The 24,739-nt window shown below is 45.2% G+C and overlaps 1 protein-coding gene across 8 annotated transcripts in view; it reads right to left on the bottom strand.

The window, feature by feature from the left end:
• Positions 1-12,122, bottom strand: part of SYNE3 (spectrin repeat containing nuclear envelope family member 3) — an 89,780-nt gene extending 77,658 nt beyond the window's left edge. For 2 of the 8 annotated variants that reach the window (XM_030558814.1, XM_030558822.1), the window contains exon 1: positions 11,376-12,112. In XM_030558814.1, the coding sequence (XP_030414674.1) occupies positions 11,376-11,553 (178 nt within the window). In that variant the 5' untranslated portion in view covers positions 11,554-12,112. Of the gene's footprint in view, positions 1-6,685; positions 6,837-11,375 lie in introns of all 8 variants that reach the window. The other 6 variants (XM_030558816.1, XM_030558820.1, XM_030558817.1 and 3 more) reach the window with 5 other exon arrangements.
• Between the last annotated feature and the right edge of the window lie 12,617 nt (positions 12,123-24,739).

Raw genomic sequence — 24,739 nt, 5'->3', positions numbered from 1 at the left:
GCAGACAGAGTTGGCAACAGGGTTTGTTGCGGGGATTGGTTCCTGGGTTGGTGTTTTTGTTTTGTGGTGTGTAGTTGCTGGTGAATATTTGCTTCAGGTTGGGGGGCTGTCTGTAAGTGAGGACTGGCCTGTCTCCCAAGCTCTGTGAGAGTGAGGGATCATCCTTCAGGATAGGTTTTAGGTCCTTGATGATGTGCAGGAGAGATTTTAGTTGGGGGCTGTAGGTGAAGGCTAGTGGTGTTCTGTTACTTTCTTTGTTGGGCCTGTCCTGTAGTAGGTGACTTCTGGGTACCCTTCTGGCTCTGTCAATCTGTTTCTTCACTTCCCCAGGTGGGTACTGTAGTTTTAAGAACGCGTGATAGAGATCCTGTAGGTGTTTGTCTCTGTCTGAGGGATTGGAGCAAATGCACTTGTATCTTAGGGCTTGGCTGTAGACAATGGATCCTGTGATGTGGTCTGGGTGAAAGCTGGAGGCATGTAGGTAAGTATAGCGGTCAGTAGGTTTCTGGTATAGGATGATGTTTATGTGACGGTTGCTTATTTGCACTGTAGTGTCCAGGAAGTGGATCTCTTGTATGGACTGGTCCAGGCTGCGGTTGATGGTGGGGTGGAAATTGTTGAAATCCTGGTGAAATTCCTCAAGGGCCTCCTTCCCATGGATCTAGACGATGAAGAGGTCATCAGTGTAGTGCAAATAGAGTAGGGGCACTAGAAGAGGAGAGCTGAGGAAGCGCTGTTCTAAATCAGTCAGGATTTTGGTTACAGTCTATATAGGAGTCCATTGGGAACTGGACTGAGACCAACTCATTTCACATAAATCACCATACAGTCATCAGATGGTAATGGCTTTCTGTCACTGTCTGGATTCAAACCAATTACCCGGAGGTAAAAGGCTCTACACCCCATTATTACCAATCTGCCAAGCCATCCAGTGCCCAGTGGCTGCCTAATACAGATATCTTTGCTGCAGACATCCAAAGATTCGGTGCATGTGTTAGCATTATAAAATGCTGATTAGTTCTGTAAAATTGTTTTTTAGTCTAAAACGCAATATCCTCTAGTCTCCTACAATTACTTCATTATTATAACAGTTAAAAAACCTGGTGTCTGATTCCTTAAATCAGACACCACTGATCCACATAACAAACAGAGGCTACATTACAATTTAAAACGTATCCTAGCTCTTGAGTCACAATTTAATTTTCTTCTTGCTGCTGTCATTCCAGCCCATGTCCTAGTTTATTTACAGGATTCTCTACAGTGCTCATCAGATTATCTCAGTGCCCCACATTCATGAATGGATCTTGCCTCACAACACCCTTGTCCATTAGGAAAGGATGAGCATCTTCATTTTAGAGAGAGGCACAAAGGAAATTAAGGCTGTGGTTTCCAACAGTGACCTGTGATTTAGGGTGCCAAACTTGAAACACATCAGATATTAATCTGTGACAGAGCTTGAAATATGGACCCAGCTCTCTTTGATCTCAGCCCAGCGACTTAACCACATGGCCATCCTTCCTCCCTTAACAATGGCCCACATATAAATTGTTTCAAGGTTGCTTCACTTCACAATAGGAGTTGACAATATACTCCTTAGAAACAAGGTGGGTGAGGATATTGGACCAATAGAAGTTATTACATCCCCCACCTTGTCTCTCTCATATCCTTGGACCAATAAAGCTACAACACTGCAAACAATATACTGCCTGTTCAGGCAAAACTCCCAAAACTTCAACGGGAATTTTACTTAAATAAACAAGTGTAGAATCAGGTCAATATTTATTAGATAACTAAAAGGATTTTCGACAAGGCTCTTGTTCTCTCAGAGTTAGCGTTGTCCTGAGTCTTCTGCCATTTAGAACCATGAAGCATGACATTCACGGAAACCACAAGACACTATTGCACCAAAGTAATAAATGAGAGGGAATGTGTTCAGTGGAAGCTTGGATTCTGGACTAGCAGTTCTATTCCTGATTGTCACTCAACCACTGTGGCACTTGGGCAAGTCACTTGGTCCCCATATGCCTTTGTTTCTTGAACTGTAATAGAGATATAATTATATTTACCTACCTCCCAAGGATGTTTGAAACATTCATGGATCTGATTCTTCTCCCATTAAAGCCAGTGCATTTTTTACCATTGACTTTCATGGGAGCAGACTATGGCCCAATATCTCAAGTGTTTCTGGGATCCTCAGTTGACAGGCATTATGCACAAAAAAAAAAAAAAATAGTGCCCATGTAACTTAAAAGGTATGAATAAACACCTACAGCTCAGTGACACTAATAGCATGATCACATTTCAGAACATTTTGAGTCGTAGGTGCCTTACTGCATATTGCAGTTATAACTGTTATGTCAACTTGTAATACATACATACATACATACATACAAACAAACAAACAAACAAACAAACAAACAAACCAGGAAAAACACAGAACCGCCCCCCACTTAGCTAAATTCTGAATGAATGTTGGCCTACTTGGTTTCCTTGTTTCCCATCTCCCTTCCTTTCCACTTTCCCCAGTATGTTATCTGTGCAATTTGGATTTGGCCCGGGGTTAGGGCCTGACACCTGATCCAAACCCCAGTGAAGTCAAAGGAAAGAATGCTGTGGAGTTCAGTGCATTTTGTATCAAGCCCCTGGTCTGCTATTGGCTGTAAAGTAGGATGGACACCAATGGTGTATATAAATAAAACATCAAAACCACAAGGAATTAAGTAGTCTAATAACAAACAACCTAAAGAGCACCAGATGGGGCTGTGCCTTCTTGAGAAATCACCGTCTTTTTTTCTTGCAGTGCAATTAAGATGTATGCCCAAATTTATTTCAACACAGAAAGCACAGGCCATCGAAGATTGTTTATTAACTGAAGGCACTTGCACCCGCACACACAAAAATCACAGCATGGTATGACCCTCCCTTACAAACAGTCCCAACTTCTACGTTTGCATTTTACAGACTGGACTGGACAAGAGGCTCCTGTCATTTAGTGAGGCAAGACTCCTTAATTCAGCAGAAGTTGAAAGTTCCGCAGCTGACATCACAATGAATCATTTCATTGTAATACGGCTAATATCGTCCAGGGAGTAACTCGATTTAATCTGTCATTGTTTCAAGAGTCCTGGTTGTCAGTGAATAGCACAGGCACAAAACATAAAAAGCAATGGCTCGCCCCACCTTGCTAAATCTATGAGTCAACCACAGCCAAGCACAATGATTAACAAATCTGGTGTATTTACTGTTTGCACTGGCTTTGTATAGCTGAAAGCTAACCTCTTGCAGTGTTCTGAACTCTTTTGATGCTCTTTTTGGTGCTGGACTGGCAGACTTGGAAAATAGAGTACAGCACTACCCAAGCAAGCTACTCCCCAAAGTGTCTCTATGCTGGAGGAACTACCTCTAGATATGAGAAGGTAACTCAATCTCTGTAGCCAATTACATTTTTGGTCTCTATGTCTGGGCTGCCAATGCAGATACCAATAAGGACAGTGTTTTTGTAATCTCCCTAATGGGAACTGGATGAGACCATGATATTTGTTTCAAATAAACCACCAAACAGCCATCAAATGGTAACAGCTTTTGAATACCATTACTATTCCCAACCTGCTGCTGGTTTGCACCACAACAGTAATTGTTCTAAATATTTTTGCAACAAACTGCGGTTCGCTCCGTCTCTCAGTTAAAAGGAACATTTTCAAAGCTAACAACCCCATATTTTTTTATTACTAATTTTTTGTACTATTTATTTTCTTAAACTTTTTAAACATATTTACGGGCATCTATCCAGTGCTCCCATCCCATAAATTTAAATTTACAACATACACATAAACAAAGAACTGGCCATAAATATATCCAACACAACAGCCTTAACAAAGAGACAAACTGTCTCACTAAAGACCCCAACAGAGCTCAGGGCCCCATTGTGCTGTACAAATCAAGCACTTGAAGGACACAGAAGACCAGAATCTTGCCTTGAGGAGCTAACCCTGTAAAAGACCTATGTGATGCACCAGACTATGGTTTGCACATAAGGGTCAGAGATGTTGTCAGTGAGATCAAGAGATGAAGGTCATGCAAAGGAAGGCTGTTCAAAAGGAGTAGCCTTTCAGGAAGGCTCTAAAGGAGAGGGAGAGAGCTCAGCATGTGGGTTGTGGGAGACTGCTCCAAGAGGAGAGCAGCAGGGGCACAGAGCCCGAAGGAAGAGGTGGAGGAGGAGAAGATGGGAGCAGAGGAGCACAGTGCCTGACCCCGCGAGGTGCCAAATGCTAACAGGAGCTGAGAGCACTCAGCACTTTTCAGGATTGGGTCCACAAAGAAAGTGGGAGCACAGGATTAGAGGAGAGCAATGATCTAAAGAGGAGAATATTGTTATGTATTTTCATAGAAGGACTATCAGCTTTGACAGAGTCTCCTTCATCATAACTTATTTGTAAACAATAATGTTCATGTGACTCACTCAGAGTTTTGCTTTCTGTAGAGATCAAGTTGCTAGGGGCCGTAACTGGTTACATTTTCCCTCAAAACCCAGTTGGCTCACATCCTTGGCAACAAGAGATTCTGCATTTGTGCACATCCACCGCCCACAGATTTGAGACCCTTTCAAAAAACACTGAAAAACAACTGATGCCTTTTATTATTTCTTTTTTACATTCCTTAACCAGCAAGGAATTACCATGTACAAAGATTTTCGAACAGCTTGCAACAGACAAGGAGCTAGAAGTAATGTCCCAAGCAGTAACAGCAAATGGATCTCAATGGAATGTGGTGCTATTTGTACTTTTGTATTTGTATTTTTCATTATTTATTGAGCACCATATGGAGGACATGATGATTTAGAGGCAAATGAGAAGACAGCCCCGCTTTAAAGAAAATCCTGCAATCCTTACTCATTTGAGTAACCCTTACATATGTGAATAATTCCAACAGACTTCAGTAGGTCTACTCATGTGACTAAGGGCTACTTGCATGAGTAAAATTTTGTTGAAAGAATTCCTAAGGCAGACAGAAACCATAAACAGAAAACAGGCATTTGGGAACAGGGGTATCAACAGAAAACAAGGGGCTAGGGGAAACTGACACAATGCTGCAGCTTTGTGTATTCCCTCTTTACAGCATGGATGTGCAGAATCTTGGAAGTGAGAGCACGGACTCTCAACTGAATGTTGGAGAAAACAAGGAGCCAGGGAAGAATCTTAAGGAAGACGTTGGGGGAGATACGCTCACACCTGCAGGAGCAGAAGACAGGTTTTTCTGGGATTCTCTTTTATCATACTTTTATCTGTGCCAAGGAAAGTAGTGTGTAAGATCACAGTCCACCGTATAGCAGAGGCAGTTGATAGCGTTCTGAGAAAAGAGCAAGCTGGTTTTCGGAAATGGTATAGATGCACAGACCAGATCTTCACTCAGGGCCATGCCTACCTATGGTGGTGCCCTACACAGCCCAAGCACCTGCACCCCCGCCTGCAGAGGGAGGGAGGGGCGCTCCGCTGGGGGACTGGCCCCTCCAAGGGGGGCGGAAGGGACTGCACTCAAGGGCTGTAGGGCCGCAGGGGCAGGAGCTGTAGGGAGCAGCAGCAGGGCAGAGAGGCCCAAGACAGCACTGAGGATTAGTGGGTGGCCTGGCACTGGCAGCAGGAGTCGGGCCTGCCCCTTCCTCCCCGCACTGATCGGTGGCAGTGGGAAGCACAGCAACCCAGCCCTAGACCGTTCCACTCCCCCAGCTCCCAGCCCTGTCGCTTGGGAGAGGTGGCTTGGAGGAAAGAGTCAGGCCCGCCCCCAGTGGTGGTGGTGGGAAGTGGAGTAATGCGGCTGGGAGCTGATGGAGCGGAGCGGGCTGGGGCCAGGTCGCTCTGCTTTCCACTGCCACTGGAGAGTGCGGGGGCGGGCCCGACCCCTTCTGCTGGCTCCAGTACCCCGCTAATCCTGCGTGCCATGTCACTTGGGGGAGGGGGCTTGAAGGAAGGGGTGGAATGGGGGTGGGGTGGGGGCAGAGCAGGGGTGGGAAGAGGTGGAGGGGCTTGGGGGAAAGGGTCAAATGGGGGCAGGGCAGGGGCAGAGCAGGGAGGCTGGCTGGGGGATGGAGATGGCTGCTGGAGCCAGCACCGCATGCGCAGCATGCAGCTGCCTTGGGCACCACGAAATTTGCAGCTGCATATTCTGCGTACGCCTAATGACGGCCCTGTCTTCACTCTACAAAACATAACAGAACAGTGTTTAGAATGGCAATGGCAACTCTACATAAATGTCATAGACTTTGAGAAAGCGTTGGATAGCATTCATAGGACCAGCCTATGGCACATTCTGCAGGCATATGGAATTCCTTTCCATACAATCACCGTCATCAAAAGCTTCTATTTCAACTTTACATGCAGTGTTGATCACAGTGAGCTCAGTTTTGAAGTCAAAACAGGAGTAAATCAGAAGTGTGTCATGTCTGCAATCCTCTTCAACATTGCCATCGACTGGGTAATGTGGCGTACAACAGAAGACATGCCAAGAGGCATTAAATGGACACTCTTCTCAACCCTTGAAGACCTGGACTTTGCAGATGATGTCGCTCTCCTACCACATACCCAACATCATATACAAGAAAAAACAACTCGACTCAACGCATTCAGACAGCAAACTGGATTGAAAATAAACCGCAGTAAGACAGATATCATGACTTTTAATATTGCCTCACCGTCACCAGTACGGATAGAGGATTCTGTTCTCACCGATGTAGAAACATTCACATACTTGGACAGCACCATCAGCCAGGACGGTGGAACAAGCCAGGACATCCAGAACAAAATCCATAAAGCAAGGAACACCTTGAGGAGCTTAAATACAGTCTGGAATTAATCAAAATACAACATCAAAATCAAACTCAAGATTTATCAGAGCTGCGTACTTTCAACACTACTTTATAGTGCAAAATGCTGGGGAATGAGAAAGTATGACATGTCCAAATTGTCTTTATTCCATACAACCTGCCTTAGAAAAATCCTCCGTATATTTTGGCCCAGAACAATCTCAAACCAAGATCTATTGATACAGTGCAGCCAAGAGGACCTGAGCACCAACATTGCCAGGAGGCGCTGGAGATGGCTCCGTCATGTGCTTTGGATGGAAACTCATTCCATCACCAGAGTAACAATAAGATGGACACCTGAAGGAAGTGAAAACGAGGCCACCTGAAAACAACATGACGAAGAGCTGTAGAAGCTGAGTTGAAAAACCTGGGGCACAGCTTGGGAACCATTGAAAAACTTGCCAGAAAGAGACAGATGCGGAGGAGCTTTGTCACTGCCCTAAACGGCAGAGCCATAATAGGAACATGATGATGATGATCAAACTGTGAGTCAGGAGCCAAAAGTGGGTCACGATCCTGTTTTAATGGGGTCACCAGGGCTGGGGATAGACTTGCTGGGGCTAGGAGCCAAAGCCCGAGCCTCACCACCTGTGGCAGAAGCTGAAGCCTGAACCCTACTGCCCAGGGCCAAAGCGCAATCCCAAGCTCCACTGCCTGGGGCCAAAGCGAAAGCTTCAGCCCTGGGAGGCAGGGCTCAGGTTACAGGTCCCCTGCCTGTGGCTGAAGCCATTGGGTTTCGGCTTTGCCCCCCCGCCCGGGGTGGTAGAGCTCAAGTTTTAGCTTCCCCACACACACACACACGGAGGGGTGGGGCTCAGATGGGCTCAGGCTTCATGAGCCTGGGGTCATGTAGTAATTTTTGTTGCCAGAAGGGGTCGCAGTTCCATGAAGCTTGAGAACTTGTTGAATAGACTGAAGGTAGGAAAGGTAAGGAGGGAGAATACAAAGGAGATGCTATAAGGGTGTTGGCAGTGAGGATGGAGACCAAAGGAAGTTGATAGCAGTGGTAAGCAGCTGGATTTAACAAGAGTTTGGACACCAGGAAAGAAGAGAGGAAGATGGCACACAAGACTGTAAGCCTGTGCCACAAGGTGGATAGTTCAGTTGCCAAATGGGACAGAGATAAGAGGGGAAGGAACAGGGGTGAGCACAGCAGCAAAGATGAGAGGTTCCATTTCTGGCACATTGATTTTGTGGACTGTTGTTCCATAGCTTAGTACAACTACAACCCCTGAAAACAACGTTCGTTGTTGGAATACAATATATAGCAAAGGAGAGCATGGTGATTTAGGGTGGGCCTTATGGAGCTGAGGCCAAACAACAGGAAACACATTTTAATTGTCTCTGTGGTTCCTTTGCCCCAGTCACTCACCCAACTGACAATCTCAAACAAGTTTCCCTTCCCTGCCCCTTTGGTGGAAGCAACTCCCCTTCTGGAACAATGATTGTTTATTCTTCATTCTTACGGGCCCCGCAACTGCCAGTCAAACAGCGTGGGCAGGACTCCCTGAACAGAGTATGCCAGCAACACATCTACAACACTGGAGTACTGTGTGCCAAGTTGTAATTACACAGCCTTGCTATGTGGCCTTGGATGAGCCATGATGGCCAAGTAATTACACACAGGGAAATGTGCCTTTTTCATTAACCCTTGAGGGCTATGAGTCAAGACTTGTTCACAATATAATGGGATAATAAAGAACAAATTACACATTGATGTCAGAGATTTAGGCTCTTGATTTCAAGTTGTAAAGGACCAAACTGCAGATGTCTGCCTCCCCTTCTTCCTCCTGCCCCCAGCCACATCTTTCATTTTAAATGAGATTTCATTCTATCAGAGCACAAAATGGGACACTATCATTAAACTGCACCAGAGTTTCCAGGGCAAACTCCCACTTTCATTTGATTTTACTTTACATTTATTTACACAGTGTCTTTAATATAAAAGCAATAGCAAAAGGTGATAGCTGGTTTTAAGCATGTAAAGATCTCTCCCAGGATTATAACTTTATACAACAGTGGAGGCAGGGGGCAGTTCACCCAGGCACCTACAAAAGTGCCACGAGGTCGTTGATGTCTATGTAGTTATTTATATTATACTCACCAGTGGGACTGTCTGAACATTGAGTAATAATACCTCTCTCTTATGTGGCACTCTTCACTGGTAGGTCTCACAGTGCTTTACAAAGGTCACAATCATTATCCTCATTTTACAGATGAGGCACAGAGAGGTGAGGTGATTTGCCCAAGGTTTCCCAGTAAACCAGTGGCAGAGCTGAGACTAGAACCTAGATCTCCCAGCGCTATCCACTAGGCCACACTGCCTCCCATATTGTTAACATCCACAATAGCTACCAGACAGGACTTTGTTTTTACATTTTCATCCAACAGAGCCAGACACGGAAAACTGTCTGGTGCTCAATTTATCTAGGGAAGAAGAATTAAGGGTGATGGAATCTGGACTTGTGGTTCTAGGTATCACAAACACAGAGTCTGAGCCTGCAAAGAGAACCACACAAATCCTTTCCCTGGGGCAGAATACTTAGTGCTCCACTTCAAAGGCACCATTTGCTATGGGGAAAGAAGACACTTCCCCCTCCCCCCTGCACTTTGCCACTCCCCCCACACTTTTCATAGGTCATTATCAGTGGTGGGCAAACTGCAGCCCGCCCGCAGCCCGTCAGGGTAATCGGTTGGCGGGCCGTAAGACAGTGTTTACATGCCCATCGTCAGGCATAACTGCCTGCAGCTCCCAGTGGCTGCGGTTCACTGTTCCCAGCCAATGGGAGCTGCAGGAAGCATCGGCCAGCACGTCCCTGCGGCCTGTGCCGCTTTCCGCAGCTCTCATTGACTGGAAATGGCAAACCGCAGCCACTGGGAGCTGCAGGCGGCCATGCCTGCAGACGATCAATGTAAACACAGTCTCAACGGCCTGCGAATGGATTACTGCGTGCAGCCCATGAGCCACAGGTTGCCCATCACTGGTCTACATGCACCACTTCTTCTCCCTCGACCCCGAACTTTGCAGGCTATATAATCAGATATAATGTTCTATATGCTGATACAACTTGGAGCCCCACAGAATTTTTCTGAAATGACACTGCTGCTCTACTTGGCCACAAGGGGCCTGTACACATGGAACTGTTTGCAGGATCGGGCCCCTGAACAGCTTCAGCTCCTTGTAGTTTATGCAATACCAATTAAAGATGTTTTCATTTTGTGCTCATGTTGCAACTCCAAACAGATTGGAATTTTTAAAGGGAACTCCCTGCTAGCCTAGTATAGTTCTCAGTTTCACTATACACTGACCCTACTGCGTGTTTGGGAAGGAGGGAGAAGCGGATGTTAAAATAAATACTACTATTAAGGGCTGTACCATAGTAGCTCTCACACCACCCGCAGGGCTGCTTGGGTTAACTATAAATACATTATACTACATGTCCGTGTTGAATACCAGAATGCCATTGCACTACTCCTCTCCCTCCCCCCTTCCTGCTGACTGACAGAGACCTGCTGAACGCAACAGAGTGCAGGTGCGGGATAAAACACTGAATGGAGCCTCAAGAATAATATTTGCACCCACAGGATTCAAGCGCAGGGCAAACCCACCAGTTAAGTGGTTCTCAGCCTTTCCCGACTACTGTACCCCTGTCAGAGTCTGATTTGTGTTGTGTACCCCCAAGTTTCAACTCACTTAAAAACTACTTGCTTACAAGAGCAGACACAAAATTACAAAAGTGTTACAGCACACTGAAAAACTGCTTACTATCTTATTTTTACCATATAATTAGAAAATAATTCAATTGGAATTATAAATATTGAACTTACACTGCACTGTAAAGTGTACAGAGCAGTAAAAGCAAGTCATTGTCCCTATGAAATAGTAGTTTTTGTACTGACTTTGCTAGTGCTTTTTAAGTAGCCTGTTGTAAAGCAAGGCAAATCTCTAGCTGAGTTGACGTACCCTCTGGAAGACCTCTCAGTACTCCCAGAGGTACTGGTACCCCTGGTTGAGAACCACTGCAGCAGCAGGTTCCAGGGACACGCAGGGGCAGGAAAGAGTTAAGCTCTGCTGCCACCCAACTTGGTGGCTTCCCCTCTCAGGCTGAGCGCCACTCACTCATTTCCCCAAGCCCTGCAATGGTGCTGGAACAATTTTTATAGTGGGGGGGCTGAAAGCAGAAACCATGTATTTGGGTTGTTATTACTACTTCAAGCCTGGGGGTGCAGCATCCTTTCCCCCCACCCCCACGCTGCCTAGAAAAAGTTTGTTTCCAGCAGAAGGGGGAACATAAAGTGCCACTTCTCCTCTTCGCTTGTCAGCGCGCTGATCCCGCCTGCCATGGCCTTGCCGAGGCTGGGACCTGGAGGGCTCGGCGGCCCCTTCTAGGCGTTCAGCAGCGAATGTGAAAGTGACATGCAGCAGAGCAGAGCTCTGCCCTCCCCCAGGGCACCCCGCAGTGCTTGCGCCCCCCCCTTCCCCAGCACTGACACGGAGCGCCCGAAAGGGGTCACTTACCCAGCAGGGGCATGGGTGGCGGGGGGCTGCTTGGGACGAGCCTCAGCAGGAGGAATCCGGGAGCAGGCAGCTGCGGCAGTGGCGCCTGCGGGGTTTGAATGGCGTTTGCTGAGGCCCCTCCTTCACGGGCTCCCTCCCCTCCTCTGTCCCGTCCCCGATCGGCCCGTCCCCGCCACATGCAAGCGGGAGAGGAGAGAGCAATGGCGAGCCGTGCCCTGCCCACTGATGCCCGGCTGGGTGGCTGCACTCCGCAGGCTGCTACTCTGGATCGTCTCCAGTTGGGTTGCAAACAGTCCTTCCGGCCCGCCTGTCCCGACCCCCCCCCGCCCACTCCAGGGGCGGCTGCAGCTCAGCCCGTCAAGTGCCCGCCGCCCCTTGCCAGACTCGTAACCGGGGGACACGGAGCCGCGCAGACAGCGGCAGCCCGTTATGTAACCTCATCAGGGGGCTTATGCAACGGACAAGCTCTGCGCGGTGCACCGGCGTTCAGCGCTAGCCTCCGGAGCCAGGGAGCAGCTTTCAGCTGTGTCCCAGTCACATCAGAAAGCCAGCTCCCGCTTTCAGAACTGCCTTGGCACTTTTGGGTGACGAGCCGCAAAATCCGTTTGCCTAGTAAGCATGGCTTCTCTGCCTCGTCCCTGCCCATCTCCTCCTCCTCAGTCCCGCAGCCTGTGTGTGATGATCCCCCAGCTCCTTTCCAGCGCAACAGCTTGCTCTGTCATACACACGCAGGATTATGACTTCATCCTGGGATCAAGCAGAAGGAGAAGCTGAGTTAAGAGGGAGAAAGATTTTATTAAAGCTAGAGTCGGCTCTGCAATGGGCAGGGCATTACAGGGAGAGGTAAATGAGGTTTGTGGTAACCTAGTTCCAACCATCATAAAATAAGGCCCTAGCACAGAAGGTAGGTTGTTTGACTCTGAAGGGTCTTGCCTTTTAAACTTGGTTATTTTAATCCTGCACTGTGCACATCCAAGAGCTGTGTATTACTTTAAAAGCAGCATTAAGCGTTGGAAGGATGCACGTAACAGAGCAGGCTGTTTTCTCTTAATACCTTTTTCATACACCACTTTTGAGAAGTAAATGTTGACCTTACAAAACAATTACATATTCATCTAGGACTACACACACTGCTGTCACAAGGGTAATCAATTCCATCTCAGAAATAAGAACAGCAGCTTCTATTTTAATATCCATGAGTATTGTTTATATTATAGTAGCACCTCCTGGCTCAAACTGAGAATTGGACACGATTGTGCTAGGTGCTGTACAAACACAGTAGCAGATGGTCCTTGCCCCACAGAGTTTATAATCTAAACAGACAAGACAGCCAAAAGAAGACAGAAGCCTCATTATGCAAATAAAAAATTGAGGCAGAGCTAAATCTCCAGTCTTATAAAGAGTTATATGCTAAACCAGTATGGATAAGCTTGAAAATTCAAAAAGCATTACTCTGGTCTCCATAAAGTCACAAGACTGGCTTAATAAATGTCCTAATTCCCCTCTGTTTTTCTAACCTTGAGGCTCCGCATTTTCGTGTTTTTCTCTGCAATCATGAGGGCTAGAAACTTACTTTATAAAAAGGCAGGAGTCTGATGTAATCACATGACTTCAGGAACACGGGCTTTATGAAAATCACCAAATATGAGACTCGTGATAAAATCATGAAAGTTGGCAATGTTGCTTTATACTTGGGAGTAGATTCATTGCAACTACACAAGCAATCCACAGCAGACCTGGAAATTGGACTCAAGCTTTCAGTCCCAGACTAGTTTCTTAACCACAAGGCTATCTTTCCTCTTGAATTACTGCCCATAAGATAGGCCAATAGTTTCACACTTCATCATATAAACCAATAGGAAAAACAATTCCAGTTTGTCACAAAAACAATATCAAAACAACCAAAGCTCATTCAAAGTAAGAACTAAGAAACTGAAAAACATGAACTGTTGTGATGTTCACTTCCATTCTCAATCAAGTTACCATATGCATTTGGTCAAGATAAATTATTTACCCTGCAAACAAATCTATTATGTTTCTGCCCCTACTATATATATGTATTTATATGAAAACAGAAAGACCAAGGTGTTTTGATTTTCCAGTACTAAGGTAGTCTTTGTTTACATAACCAAATAAAGGAGCACAGGCAACAAGAAACATCCTACAGTTTGACTTGTAGCATTGGAGTATTTAGCTAGAATCATTAAAAACCATGTTGTATCAAGCAATTCCCATTCTGTCTCACGTTAAAGCTTTTCTGTATCCTCATAACATAATTGAACAAAAATCAAATGAATACATAGAACTCTGCATTACAGTCACTAGTAAGGTTTATGTGAGGGTGCATTTCCTAAAAGAAACACTGGGGCAAATCTAAACAGATGAGGGTTTTTTGTTTGTTTGTTCGTTTTGTTTTAATGTTAGGTGTAAACTTCCCATTACTGGGACACATCCGCTACAACATTTCTGAAATCCATTAAAAAGGTATAGCCAAAGTGACTGCATTGAGCCCTGAACTTGCTTTTAGGTGTGCTGGATTTAATAAAAAAGTATATATTGCATGTAGGTTATACACTATTATCTACAGCTATAACTAAATAAAACATATTGGCTAGCAGGGATGTGTATCACTGGTGTTGCTGCACAGAATCTGAATTACTTCAACTTCATATCACAGTCCCTGGAAGGTATTTAGACAACTAATCCTCATGGATTTCAATGGGAAATAGGCACCTAAATACCTTTGAGATTCTGGGCCCACAAACCTCTGGACTGGTTCGCTGGCCCTTGGCAGTAAAGTTGCAGCGCACTGCTAAAGGCTCCCCCCCTCCCCTGCACTTCTGCCATTGTTTTGGAAACCTCCCTCCCCACCTAGGAGTGACAGGGTTAACTTACTAGCTAGTGTGTCAAGGGACTGAAAGGAATATGGCAGCATAGAGAGTGGCCAGGCTTCCCAGGCCATCCTCAACAAAACAGTGGAGGCCAAAGTCCACATAGGACTTACAGAGGAGCTTCCACAGGGCTGGGTGAAGGGGGTACAATGGTGCAGACGTGACAGTGCCTGTTCCATATCCATGGATCCATCTGATTTTCTTCCCCTTAGCCTGTGGAAATGGATATAACCTTAAAGCATTATGTGCCCCATGTGTGTGTCAAGATTGAGTAATCCTATTTTATTCTGTATCTACACTAGAAACAATGATTCAGTCACCACTACGAGAAAAGGGGCCACCCTAATGGAGGCACTGACTCAGTTGCTAAAAGTCTTGCAGATAAGAAATGAGGTTATACTCTCTGATCTGTTATGGCAGAAAAAAATGGTTTAATGCATTCAGAAAGATTTCCTTTGCCATTTGAACCGCTCCAAATGGTCCGTGTTCAGAGACACACTTTGAAGGTTGTGTTGTTTTTACCATGAAATCAAAATGCTGATTGCATTGAACTTCTCTTCTAACATTTCCCAGTGTTGATACCAGATTTTATATTATTTACCAAGCTATACATCTGATTGGCTCTTGCCATGGATGACAGTTTGTGATATGCTTAGGCATAAAAGTCATTATCATTGTACAGACAACCAACATGATTCAATAAATGAGTACTCACGCTTAGAAAACCAGTCTGCTATGCAAACAGTGGAAGGCTGATCTCAGAAGGCTATCATTTCACACCTAAAAAAGTAGGGTGGGATTAAATGATTAAGGATGAAGTACAGGGGTGCAGAGCCTGTCAAAAGAACTGAACAGCAGCTCTCTCTTTCTAAATATATGGTTTTTTTTCTCTCCAAGATAAAAGTCTTCTCTCACTGACAGACCTTTGTGGTTTGATTTAGTGTGCAGCAGTTTCATACATTTCCTGTGACAGGCAGAATGCCTAAGAGACTGGGTGGAAAGCACCAAACAGTTGCTGGCAAACAATAGTAACATTTACATTGGCACAGTTTGATCTTTAGGCAGAACCTGTGCAGCATCTTTACAACAATGAGGAAGCATTTATAGCACCACAAGGTAACTGGGCTCTTCTATTTTTAGTGCAGTACACCCATCTGCACATTCTTGTGGTTGATGACAAGCAGACATTATAGAAGCAGCAAAGAATCCTGTGACACCTTATAGACTAACAGATGTTTTGGAGCATGAGCTTTCATGCGTGAATACCCACTTCATCAGATGCATGAAGCATTACCAAGATTGCTTAGACAAAAGGTCCAAACTTACTTATATTCCTTGCAGCAACAAAACTCCTGTTCTAGTGATTTTAGAACTCCTTGTTCCGCTCCCAGTAGGGAAAGAAGTTTTCTGTAACCTTCTCTAGTGACATCCTCTGATGTCAACTGTACAGCCATGTGTGGCATCAAAGAACAGACTGATTTAGTATTAAAATTATTTAAAATCTACACTATGCCAGGAAAAGCCCTAATATTACAGTTTTTATCATTCCAAAGACGACATTGGTACACTACACAAATGCCCTGCTTCTCACATCTTACATCACTTTTTCAGGTCTGCCAAATGACTCATTAACATTTGAATAATAGTTTTCAGGAATGTAAGGACTGCAGTTCTCTCTGGTTTGGGTACATCTCTGTCCACAAAGAACATAAAAGGGAAACATCAGAATTTCATAGATTCTCTGTAACGTGTGTGTGGAGGGCTTAGGGGAGAGGAAAGAAAAACTCCCTGCCTCCAGGGATATATTAGGGTTGTTGGAAGCAAGGAAAGGAAAAGAAACAGGATCAGGAACTTTGGAGACAGAGATTATGTCTACATTATGGTTGCTATAGCAGCATAACTATGGCACCAACAGCTATACCCCTGTAAACCCACAGAATATATGCAGGCTTGTCAAGGGTTTTTCCCCACTTTGAACTTTAGCGTCCAAAAAGTGGGGACCTGCATGATCACTTTTAAGCTTAATTACTAGCTTAAATGTGGTACGCTGCCACCAGCCAAAATATAGTGTTTGGCACACTTCCTGTTCCCCCAAAACCTTCCCTGGGGAACCCAAGGCCCAAACTCCTTGGATTTGAACACAAGGAGAAATTAGCCTTCCCCCTCTTTTCCCCCCCAGACTTTCCCCTCCCTGGGTTACCCTGAGAGGCTACACTGATCCAAACTTCTTGGATCTTCAAATAAAGAGGAATTAACCTTCGCCAATCACTGGTGAGTTCAGACTCAATCCCCTTAGGTCTTAAAACATGGGGAAAAAATCAATCAGGTTCTTAAAAAAGGAAAGTTTTTAATTAAAGAAAGAAAAAGTAAAAATTATCTCTGCAAAATCAGAATGGAAAATGTTTTACAGGGTATTCAGATTCATATAGCCTAGAGGGACTTCCCCCCACCCCGCCCCTAGCCTGAGATTCAAAGTTACAGCAAACAGAGGTAAAACTCCTTCCAGCAAAAGGAAAAACATTCACAAGTTGAAAGAAAACAACTGAAAGACTAATCCACCTTTCCTGGCTATACTTACAATTTTGAAACATGAAAGACTGATTCAGAAAGATTGGGAACAACTGGGTATATGTCTGGTCCCTCTTAGCCCCAAGAGCGAACAACGAACAAAACAAACAGCACAAACAAAGATTTCCCTTCACCAAGATTTGAAAGTATCTTGTCCCCCCATTGGTCCTCTGGTCAAGTGTCAGCCAGGTTCACTGATCTTCTTAACCCTTTACAGGTAAAAGAGACATTAACCCTTAACCATCTGTTTATGACATGCTCCCCAAATCTCAGACAGTGTGGAACCACTAGGATTTCTTCCTAGAACTTTAGAAAAAACAGATTAATAAAACACATGCACCTTTACATATACTACTAATTATGTAAAATGACAAGATTTTCCACATTTCAAGGATAATTTTTAACCAGTTGATTCTGGGAAACTTTCACGGGAGAGTGCATCAGCTACTTTGTTAGAAGCTCCTGAAATGTGGTGAATTTCTAAATCAAAATCTTGGAGAGCTAAACTCCATCGAAGAAATTTTTTGTTGTTTCCCTTGGCAGTATGAAGCCACTTTAGCGCAGCATGGTCGGTTTGTAGCTGGAAGCGCCATCCCCAAAAATATGGGCATAGCTTTTCCCGGGCATACACAACGGCGTAGCATTTTTTTTCACTGATTGATCAGTGGCTTTCCCTCTCAGACAGTTTCTTGCTGAGAAACACGACAGGATGGAAGTTTTGATCCGGTCCTTCCTGCATTAAAACTGCTCCCACACCCCGCTCAGATGCATCTGTGGTTACTAGGAATGGTTTGTCAAAGTCTGGGGCCCTTAGCACAGGGTCAGACATGAGTGTCGCCTTAAGCTGGGTAAAGGCCTTCTGACACTCATCAGTCCACTTAACTGCATTCGGCTGGGTCTTTTTGGTCAGGTCTGTTAGCGGGGCAGCGATTTGGCTGTAGTGTGGTACAAATTGCCTGTAATACCCGACCAAGCCTAAGAAGGATTGGACCTGTTTCTTTGACTTTGGGACAGGCCACTTTTGGATAGCATCCACCTTGGCCTGTAGGGGGTTTATTGTTCCTTGACCCACCTGGTGTCCCAGGTAAGTTACTCTGTTTTGGCCTATTTGACACTTTTTAGCCTTAACAGTTAGTTCTGCCTGTCTGATGCACTCAAAGACTTTTTCCAGGTGTTCTAGGTGTTCGGGCCATGAATCAGAAAAAATGGCCACATCATAGATTTAGGCAACTGCATATTCTCCCAATCCTGCTAGGAGACCATCTACAAGTCTTTGGAAGGTGGCAGGTGCATTTTGCAGCCCAAAAGGAAGCACATTAAATTCATACACCCGTGCATGGGTGATGAAGGCTGACCTTTCTTTGGCGGGTTCATCTAGCGGTACTTGCCAGTACCCCTTGGTTAGGTCTATTGTAGAGATAAAATGGGCACGTCCCAATTTTTCCAATAGCCCATCGGTGCATGGCATTGGATAGTTGTCGGGACGAGTTACAGCATTTAGCTTACGGTAGTCCACACAACAGCATATTTCCCCATCTGGTTTGGGTACCAGAACTACTGGAGATGCCAATGAACTGGTAGAGGAGTGGATTATAGCCATATGTAGCATGTTTTGGATCTCCCGTTTTATAGCAGCTTGGGCATGAGGAGACACCCAGTAGGGTAGGGTTCTAATTGGGTGAGCATTACATGTGTCAATGGAGTGGTATGCCCGTTCAGACTGTCCTGGGGTGGCTGAGAACAATGGGGCAAAGCTAGTGCACAGCTTCTTGATCTGTTGCTGCTGCAGATGTTCCAAGGTTGTGGAGAAGGTCACCTCTTCCACGCCACCGTCACTTTTTCCTTCGTAGTAGACACCTTCAGGCCACTCAGTGTCATCTTCTCCCTGGGCTTTAAACTGACAAACCTTTAAGTCTCTGGAATAAAAGGGCTTGAGAGAATTAACATGGTACACTTTAGGCTTTAGGGAGGAGGTGGGAAATGCTATGAGATAGTTAACAGCTCCTAGGCGCTCTTGGACCATGAATGGCCCTTCCCATGACGCTTCCATCTTATGGGCCTGTTGCGCCTTCAAGATCATAATCTGGTCTCCTACTTTGAAGGAACGCTGTATGGTATGTTTATCATACCAGGCCTTTTGCTCTTTTTGACCATCATTTAGGTTTTCTTTAGCAAGGGCTAAAGAGTGTCGGAGGGTGCTTTGTAGCTTGCTTACAAAGTCTAGAATGTTAGTTCCTGGAGAAGGCGTAAACCCCTCCCATTGCTGCTTCATCAACTGTAATGGCCCCTTAACCTCATGGCCATACACAAGTTCAAATGGTGAAAACCCTAAACTGGGATGTGGTACAGCCCTGTAGGCAAAAAGCAACTGCTGCAACACTAGGTCCCAGTTACACTGCTCTACAGCCAAAATGCTTCTGAAATAAATGTAGTCCAACTTTACTAATTCTGGGTCACTGAGAACGAAAATGATGCTTAAAATTGTTGATTGGCTCTAGTTTTCAAGATACGCTATTGGGTCAGTATATACGACCCTTGACTTGGGAATGGCAGAGGATAAGTGAGTTATAAAGGGAAGGGATCTCAATTTAAACCAGAAATGACTAAAATACATCTTTGACTGGATCTGTGAATAAATCTATGACTGGGTTTGGACAGTGCTTGCTTTTTAGTCAAAACAATGAATGATGCAATCTGAAGCTGGTATTGCGTCATACATGATATGAATTGCATCATGTTATACCTAGAAGTCATGGATGATGCAATCATAATGAAGCTGACGTCACTCTGCTGAACACATTGCCTTATTTTAGCTCTAGAAATCATACAGTGTGTGCTCTCTTATTTGTCAGTGTTTGATTTTGCAAAGGAACACATTTCTGTTTAGCCAAAGTGAGCAGAGATGCCTCGTACTTGTGTGAACAGTGCAGATAACTTCTGCTATGTTTGTGGTGAAGTGACTTTTGCATCACAAAAGCGCAGTATAACCACTATGGTTAAGAAAGCCTATCACCTTTATTTTGGCTGCAAAATTGGAGAACAGGACAAGAGGTGGGCCCCACACATCTGCTGCAACACTTGTTCAACAAATCTTTGCCAGTGGTTGAACAGGAAAAGGAAATCTATGCCTTTTGCAGTGCCAATGATTTGGAGAGCGCCAACAGATCATACCAGCAATTGTTACTTCTGCATGGTGCCACCAGTTGGGAAAGGTGTGTCAAAGAAGAAGAAGTGGACTGTGCATTATCCAAACATTCCATCAGCTATATGCCCAGTACCCCATGGAGAAGGACTGCCGGTTCCTGATGTACCAGAATCATTCTCACTTGAGTCAGATGAGGAAGAGGAAGAGGATGAAACTTCTGGTCCTGAACCATCAATGTCACAGGACCCACATTTTCTCCCATCCTCCTCCTCTGAACCACACTTCATAACACAAGGTGAACTGAATGACCTTGTCAGGGATTTGGAACTACCCAAGAGTAAGGCAGAACTGTTGGGCTCCAGACTACAGCAGTGGAATCTCCTGGCAGGCTATCAGGGCAAATGGAGCCCATCAATGCTTGCAGACTATTGCTGGACAGTGACAAGAGATGCTCTATTTAATGAATACAAGAGACAAGCCAAGAAGCGCCGAGTAGACACTGAATAGGACTAAACTATGTACATAATAGTTTTTTGCCTTTTGTTTCATAATACATTTTATTTATATAACCCTTTTGCTGATTTTTAAAGTGTTACATGAACAGGACAGGTGAAATATTATCATGTAAAGCAACCATAAACACATGAAAAGACCTAGGTTTACAATTTATGATTAAAACTCTACTGTCTACACAATATACATAGACATAAAATGTAAAAACTTAAATATCTTAGAAAAAGTAGCCAATCAGTTGTTTTAATTGTCATATTTGAATTCAGCACATCAAAATACATAATAAATATCACATTTTATCTCTGAAGCAGACGACTTCTCAAAAATTGTAGACCATTGTTATTGGAGTGTTCATTTATGAATTTACGTATCATGGCCCCCAAAGTTCCATTAAACCTCTCCACCAGGTCATTGGTTTGATGGTGGTAAGGGGTGGCAACCAAGTGATTCACCCCATGAGCTTCCCACGGATCTTTCATGGTCCCTGCCAGGAAATTAGTTCCTGAATCTGTAAGGATGTCGGAGGGCCAACCTACCCTGGCAAAAATGTCTTTTAAGGCCTGGCACACAGTATTAGCTTTGGTGTTGCTTAGAGCTACTGCTTTCAGCCATCGGGTAGCAAAGTCCACAAAAGTCAGTATGTACTGCTTTCCTCTGGGGGTCTTTTTTGGGAAAGGACCCAGAAAATCCACAGCTACTAGTTGAAATGGGGAGTGGCTGGAGAAGGGCTTTGACCTGGTCTTGGGGCTTTCCCACTCTTTGGCACACCTCACAAGACTGGACTTAATTAGCAACGTCCTTGCCCATCCCCTCCCAGTGGAAGGACTTCCCTAACCTGTCTTTGGTTCTGTTCACCCCAGAATGGCCACTGGGATGATCATGGGCTAAGCTTAAGAGCTTTCCCCGGTACTTAGTTGGAACTACCAACTGTTTTCGAGGACACCAGTCTTCCTGGTGTCCACCAGAAAGAGTCTTCTTGTATAAGAGTCCTTGTTCTACAACAAACCGGGATCGGTTAGAAGACCTGAGAGGCAGTGGAGTGCTCCGTGCCGCCGCCCAAGCTTTCTGAAGGCTGTCATCTGCTTCCTGCTCAGTCTAGAACTGTTCCCTTGAGGCTGGAGACACCAGTTCCTCCTTAGACTGTGGACTTGGGCTTGGTCCCTCTGGAAGCGAAGTAGGTGATAGGGTTGTTTTCGTTGATGGTGAACCGCTTTCCGCTGGTGCACTATGTGATATTTCAGGCTCTAGCTGAGCCTCTTGGGTAGGGTTGTCTGCTGCTTCTGCCAGTTCAAGCCCGCTGGTGCCCTCTGGTGTTGGGGCTGGAGATGGGTTTGCAAGCGCTGACGTCAGTGCTGGCAACTGTTCTGGTGCTGGTTGCTTTTCCAGTTCTAGTTCTGGGACTGGATGCACTGTGGCTCTTGCAGTCATTGGCAGGGGATCCAGGTCCACCACCTCTGTCTGGGTCTCTGGTAACACAGATGGGGCCCTTGTGGACAGCTCAGGAACAGGGATGGGTCTGGAAGCTTGCCTGGCTTGGCTGCGTGTAACCATTCCCACCCTCTTGGCCCGCTTCACCTGGTTGGCCAAGTCTTCTCCCAGTAGCATGGGGATGGGATAATTGTCATAGACTGCAAAAGTCCACATTCCTGACCAGCCTTTGTACTGGACAGGCAGTTCAGCTGTAGGCAAGTTTACAGATTTTTACATGAATGGGTAAATTGTCACTTGGGCCTCTGGGTTGATGAATTTGGGGTCCACTAAGGATTGGTGGATAGCTGACACTTGTGCCCCCATGTATCTCCACGCAATAACCTTCTTTCCGCCCACTCTCAAGGTTTCCCTTCGCTCCGAGGGTATTTGAGAGGCATCTGGGCCTGGGAATCTGTGGTGTGATGGTGGTGTAATGAACTGCACTCGGCTGGGGTTCTTGGGGCAGTTGGCCTTTATATGTCCCAGTTCATTACATTTAAAACATCGCCCAGCTGACTGGTCACTGGGCTGAGGTGGGTTACTGCAGACTGGTGAGGTGGGACAATAGGGTGTCTGGGGCTTTCCTTGGGTTGTAGGTGGGGTCTTGGGTTGCCCTCGGTGATAGGGTTTATTTTCTGTTTGCCCCCTGTGATATTCACTACTCTTGCTAGTAGCTTTTTTCTTTTCTGCCACTTCCACCATCTGGCTCCAATCTCCCCCGCCTCAGTTACAGTTTTGGGCTTCCCATCTAGGATGTACCTTTCTATTTCCTCAGGAACATCCTCTAAGAACTGTTCCATTTGCATTAGGAGGGACAGCTCATCCAGAGATTTAACATTTGCCTCTGATATCCAGGCATTCCAATTCTTTTCAATGTGGTAGGTGTGTCGGGTAAATGACACATCTGGTTTCCACCTTAGGACCCTGAACCGCCGACGGGCATGCTCAGGTGTTAGCCCCGTTCTGATTCTGACCTTGGTTTGAAAAAGTTCATAATCGTTCATGTGTTCCTTAGGCATTTCAGCCGCCACCTCTGCTCTGGGTCCACTGAGCTGTGGCCTCAGCTCTATCATGTACTGTTCTGTAGAGATGTTGTACCCATGGCAGGTCCTTTCAAAATTTTCTAAGAAGGCCTCGGTGTCATCGCCCCCTTGTAAGTGGGAAATTTTCTGGGATGGGAAACAGTACCTGGAGAAGGGTTGTCAGGGTTGGCTGGTCCATCCTGCTTAGCCTGTGCTAAGTTCAGTTCATGCTTTCTCTCTCTTTCCCTCTCTTCCATCTCTTTTTCTTTTATCTCTATAGCTCTCCTGTGGGCTGCTTCTTCCCTGGCTATTTCTGCCTTAATTAGTTCCATCCATCTCTTATGTTCGTTGTCTTTCTTTGTTGCTTTCAGTCTAGCCATTTTTAGTTTGTTAGTTACTTCACTGGTACTCATTTTTCTGCTTTCTTGTGCTGGCCACATTACCTCTTTGCAGCTTACTGACTGGCTGCTTGGTTAACAGAGATTTTCTAACTAGCTATATCTGAGAGGTAGAAAGAAACAAAACAATTCAGCTTGTGAATGCCTTTTTGCTGTCTGTTTGCTCCCAGCTTGAAGCCTCCTCCTAACAAAGACCCTTGTTAAGAACTTAACACCTCTGCCCTCAGGCTGCTTTCCAAGCAGCTAGAAAGGGGAGAAAAAAAAACTCGCTGGCTTTCGGTTCTTAAAAACAATCCCCTCAGGCTGCTTTCCAAGCAGCTAGAAAGGAGAGAAAAAAAACCTCACTGTTTTCGGTTCTTAAACACAATCCCAACAGGCTGCTTTCCAAGCCACTAGAAAGGAGAGAAAAAAAAATCCTACTGGCTTTTGGTTTTTAAACACAATCCCACCGCTGTGCCACCATGTCAAGGGTTTTTTCCCACTTTAAACTTTAGTGTCCAAAAAGTGGGGACCTGCATGATCACTTTTAAGCTTAATTACTAGCTTAAATTTGGTACGCTGCCACCAGCCAAAATATAGTGTTTGGCACACTTCCTGTTCCCCCAAAACCTTCCCTGGGGAACCCAAGACCCAAACCCCTTGGATTTGAACACAAGGAGAAATTAGCCTTCCCCCTCTTTTCCCCCCCAAGACTTTCCCCTCCCTGAGTTACCCTGAGAGGCTACACTGATCCAAACTTCTTGGATCTTCAAACAAAGAGGAATTAACCTTCCTCCCTCTCCTTCCCCCCACCAATCCCTGGTGAGTTCAGACCCAATCCCCTTGGATCTTAAAACAAGGGGAAAAAATCAATCAGGTTCTTAAAAAAGGAAAGCTTTTAATTAAAGAAAGAAAAAATAAAAATTATCTCTGCAAAATCAGGATGAAAAATGTTTTACAGGGTATTCAGATTCATATAGCCTAGAGGGACCTCCCCCCCGCCCAGCCTGAGATTCAAAGTTACAGCAAACAGAGGTAAAACTCCTTCCAGCAAAAGGAAAAACATTCACAAGTTGAAAGAAAACAACTGTAAGACTAATCTGCCTTTCCTGGCTATACTTACAATTTTGAAACATGAAAGACTGATTCAGAAAGATTGGGAACACCTGGGTGTACGTCTGGTCCCTCTTAGCCCCAAGAGCGAACAACGAACAAAACAAACAGCACAAACAAAGACTTCCCTCTACCAAGATTTGAAAGCATCTTGTCCCCCCATTGGTCCTCTGGTCAAGTGTCAGCCAGGTTCACTGATCTTCTTAACCCTTTACAGGTAAAAGAGACATTAACCCTTAACCATCTGTTTATGACAAGGCTACAG

Source organism: Gopherus evgoodei, chromosome 4, assembly GCF_007399415.2.
Source record: "Gopherus evgoodei ecotype Sinaloan lineage chromosome 4, rGopEvg1_v1.p, whole genome shotgun sequence".
Lineage (NCBI taxonomy): Eukaryota > Metazoa > Chordata > Testudines > Testudinidae > Gopherus > Gopherus evgoodei.
Note: the sequence above shows the minus strand (reverse complement) of the source record. Positions and strands in the feature narration are given on the sequence as shown.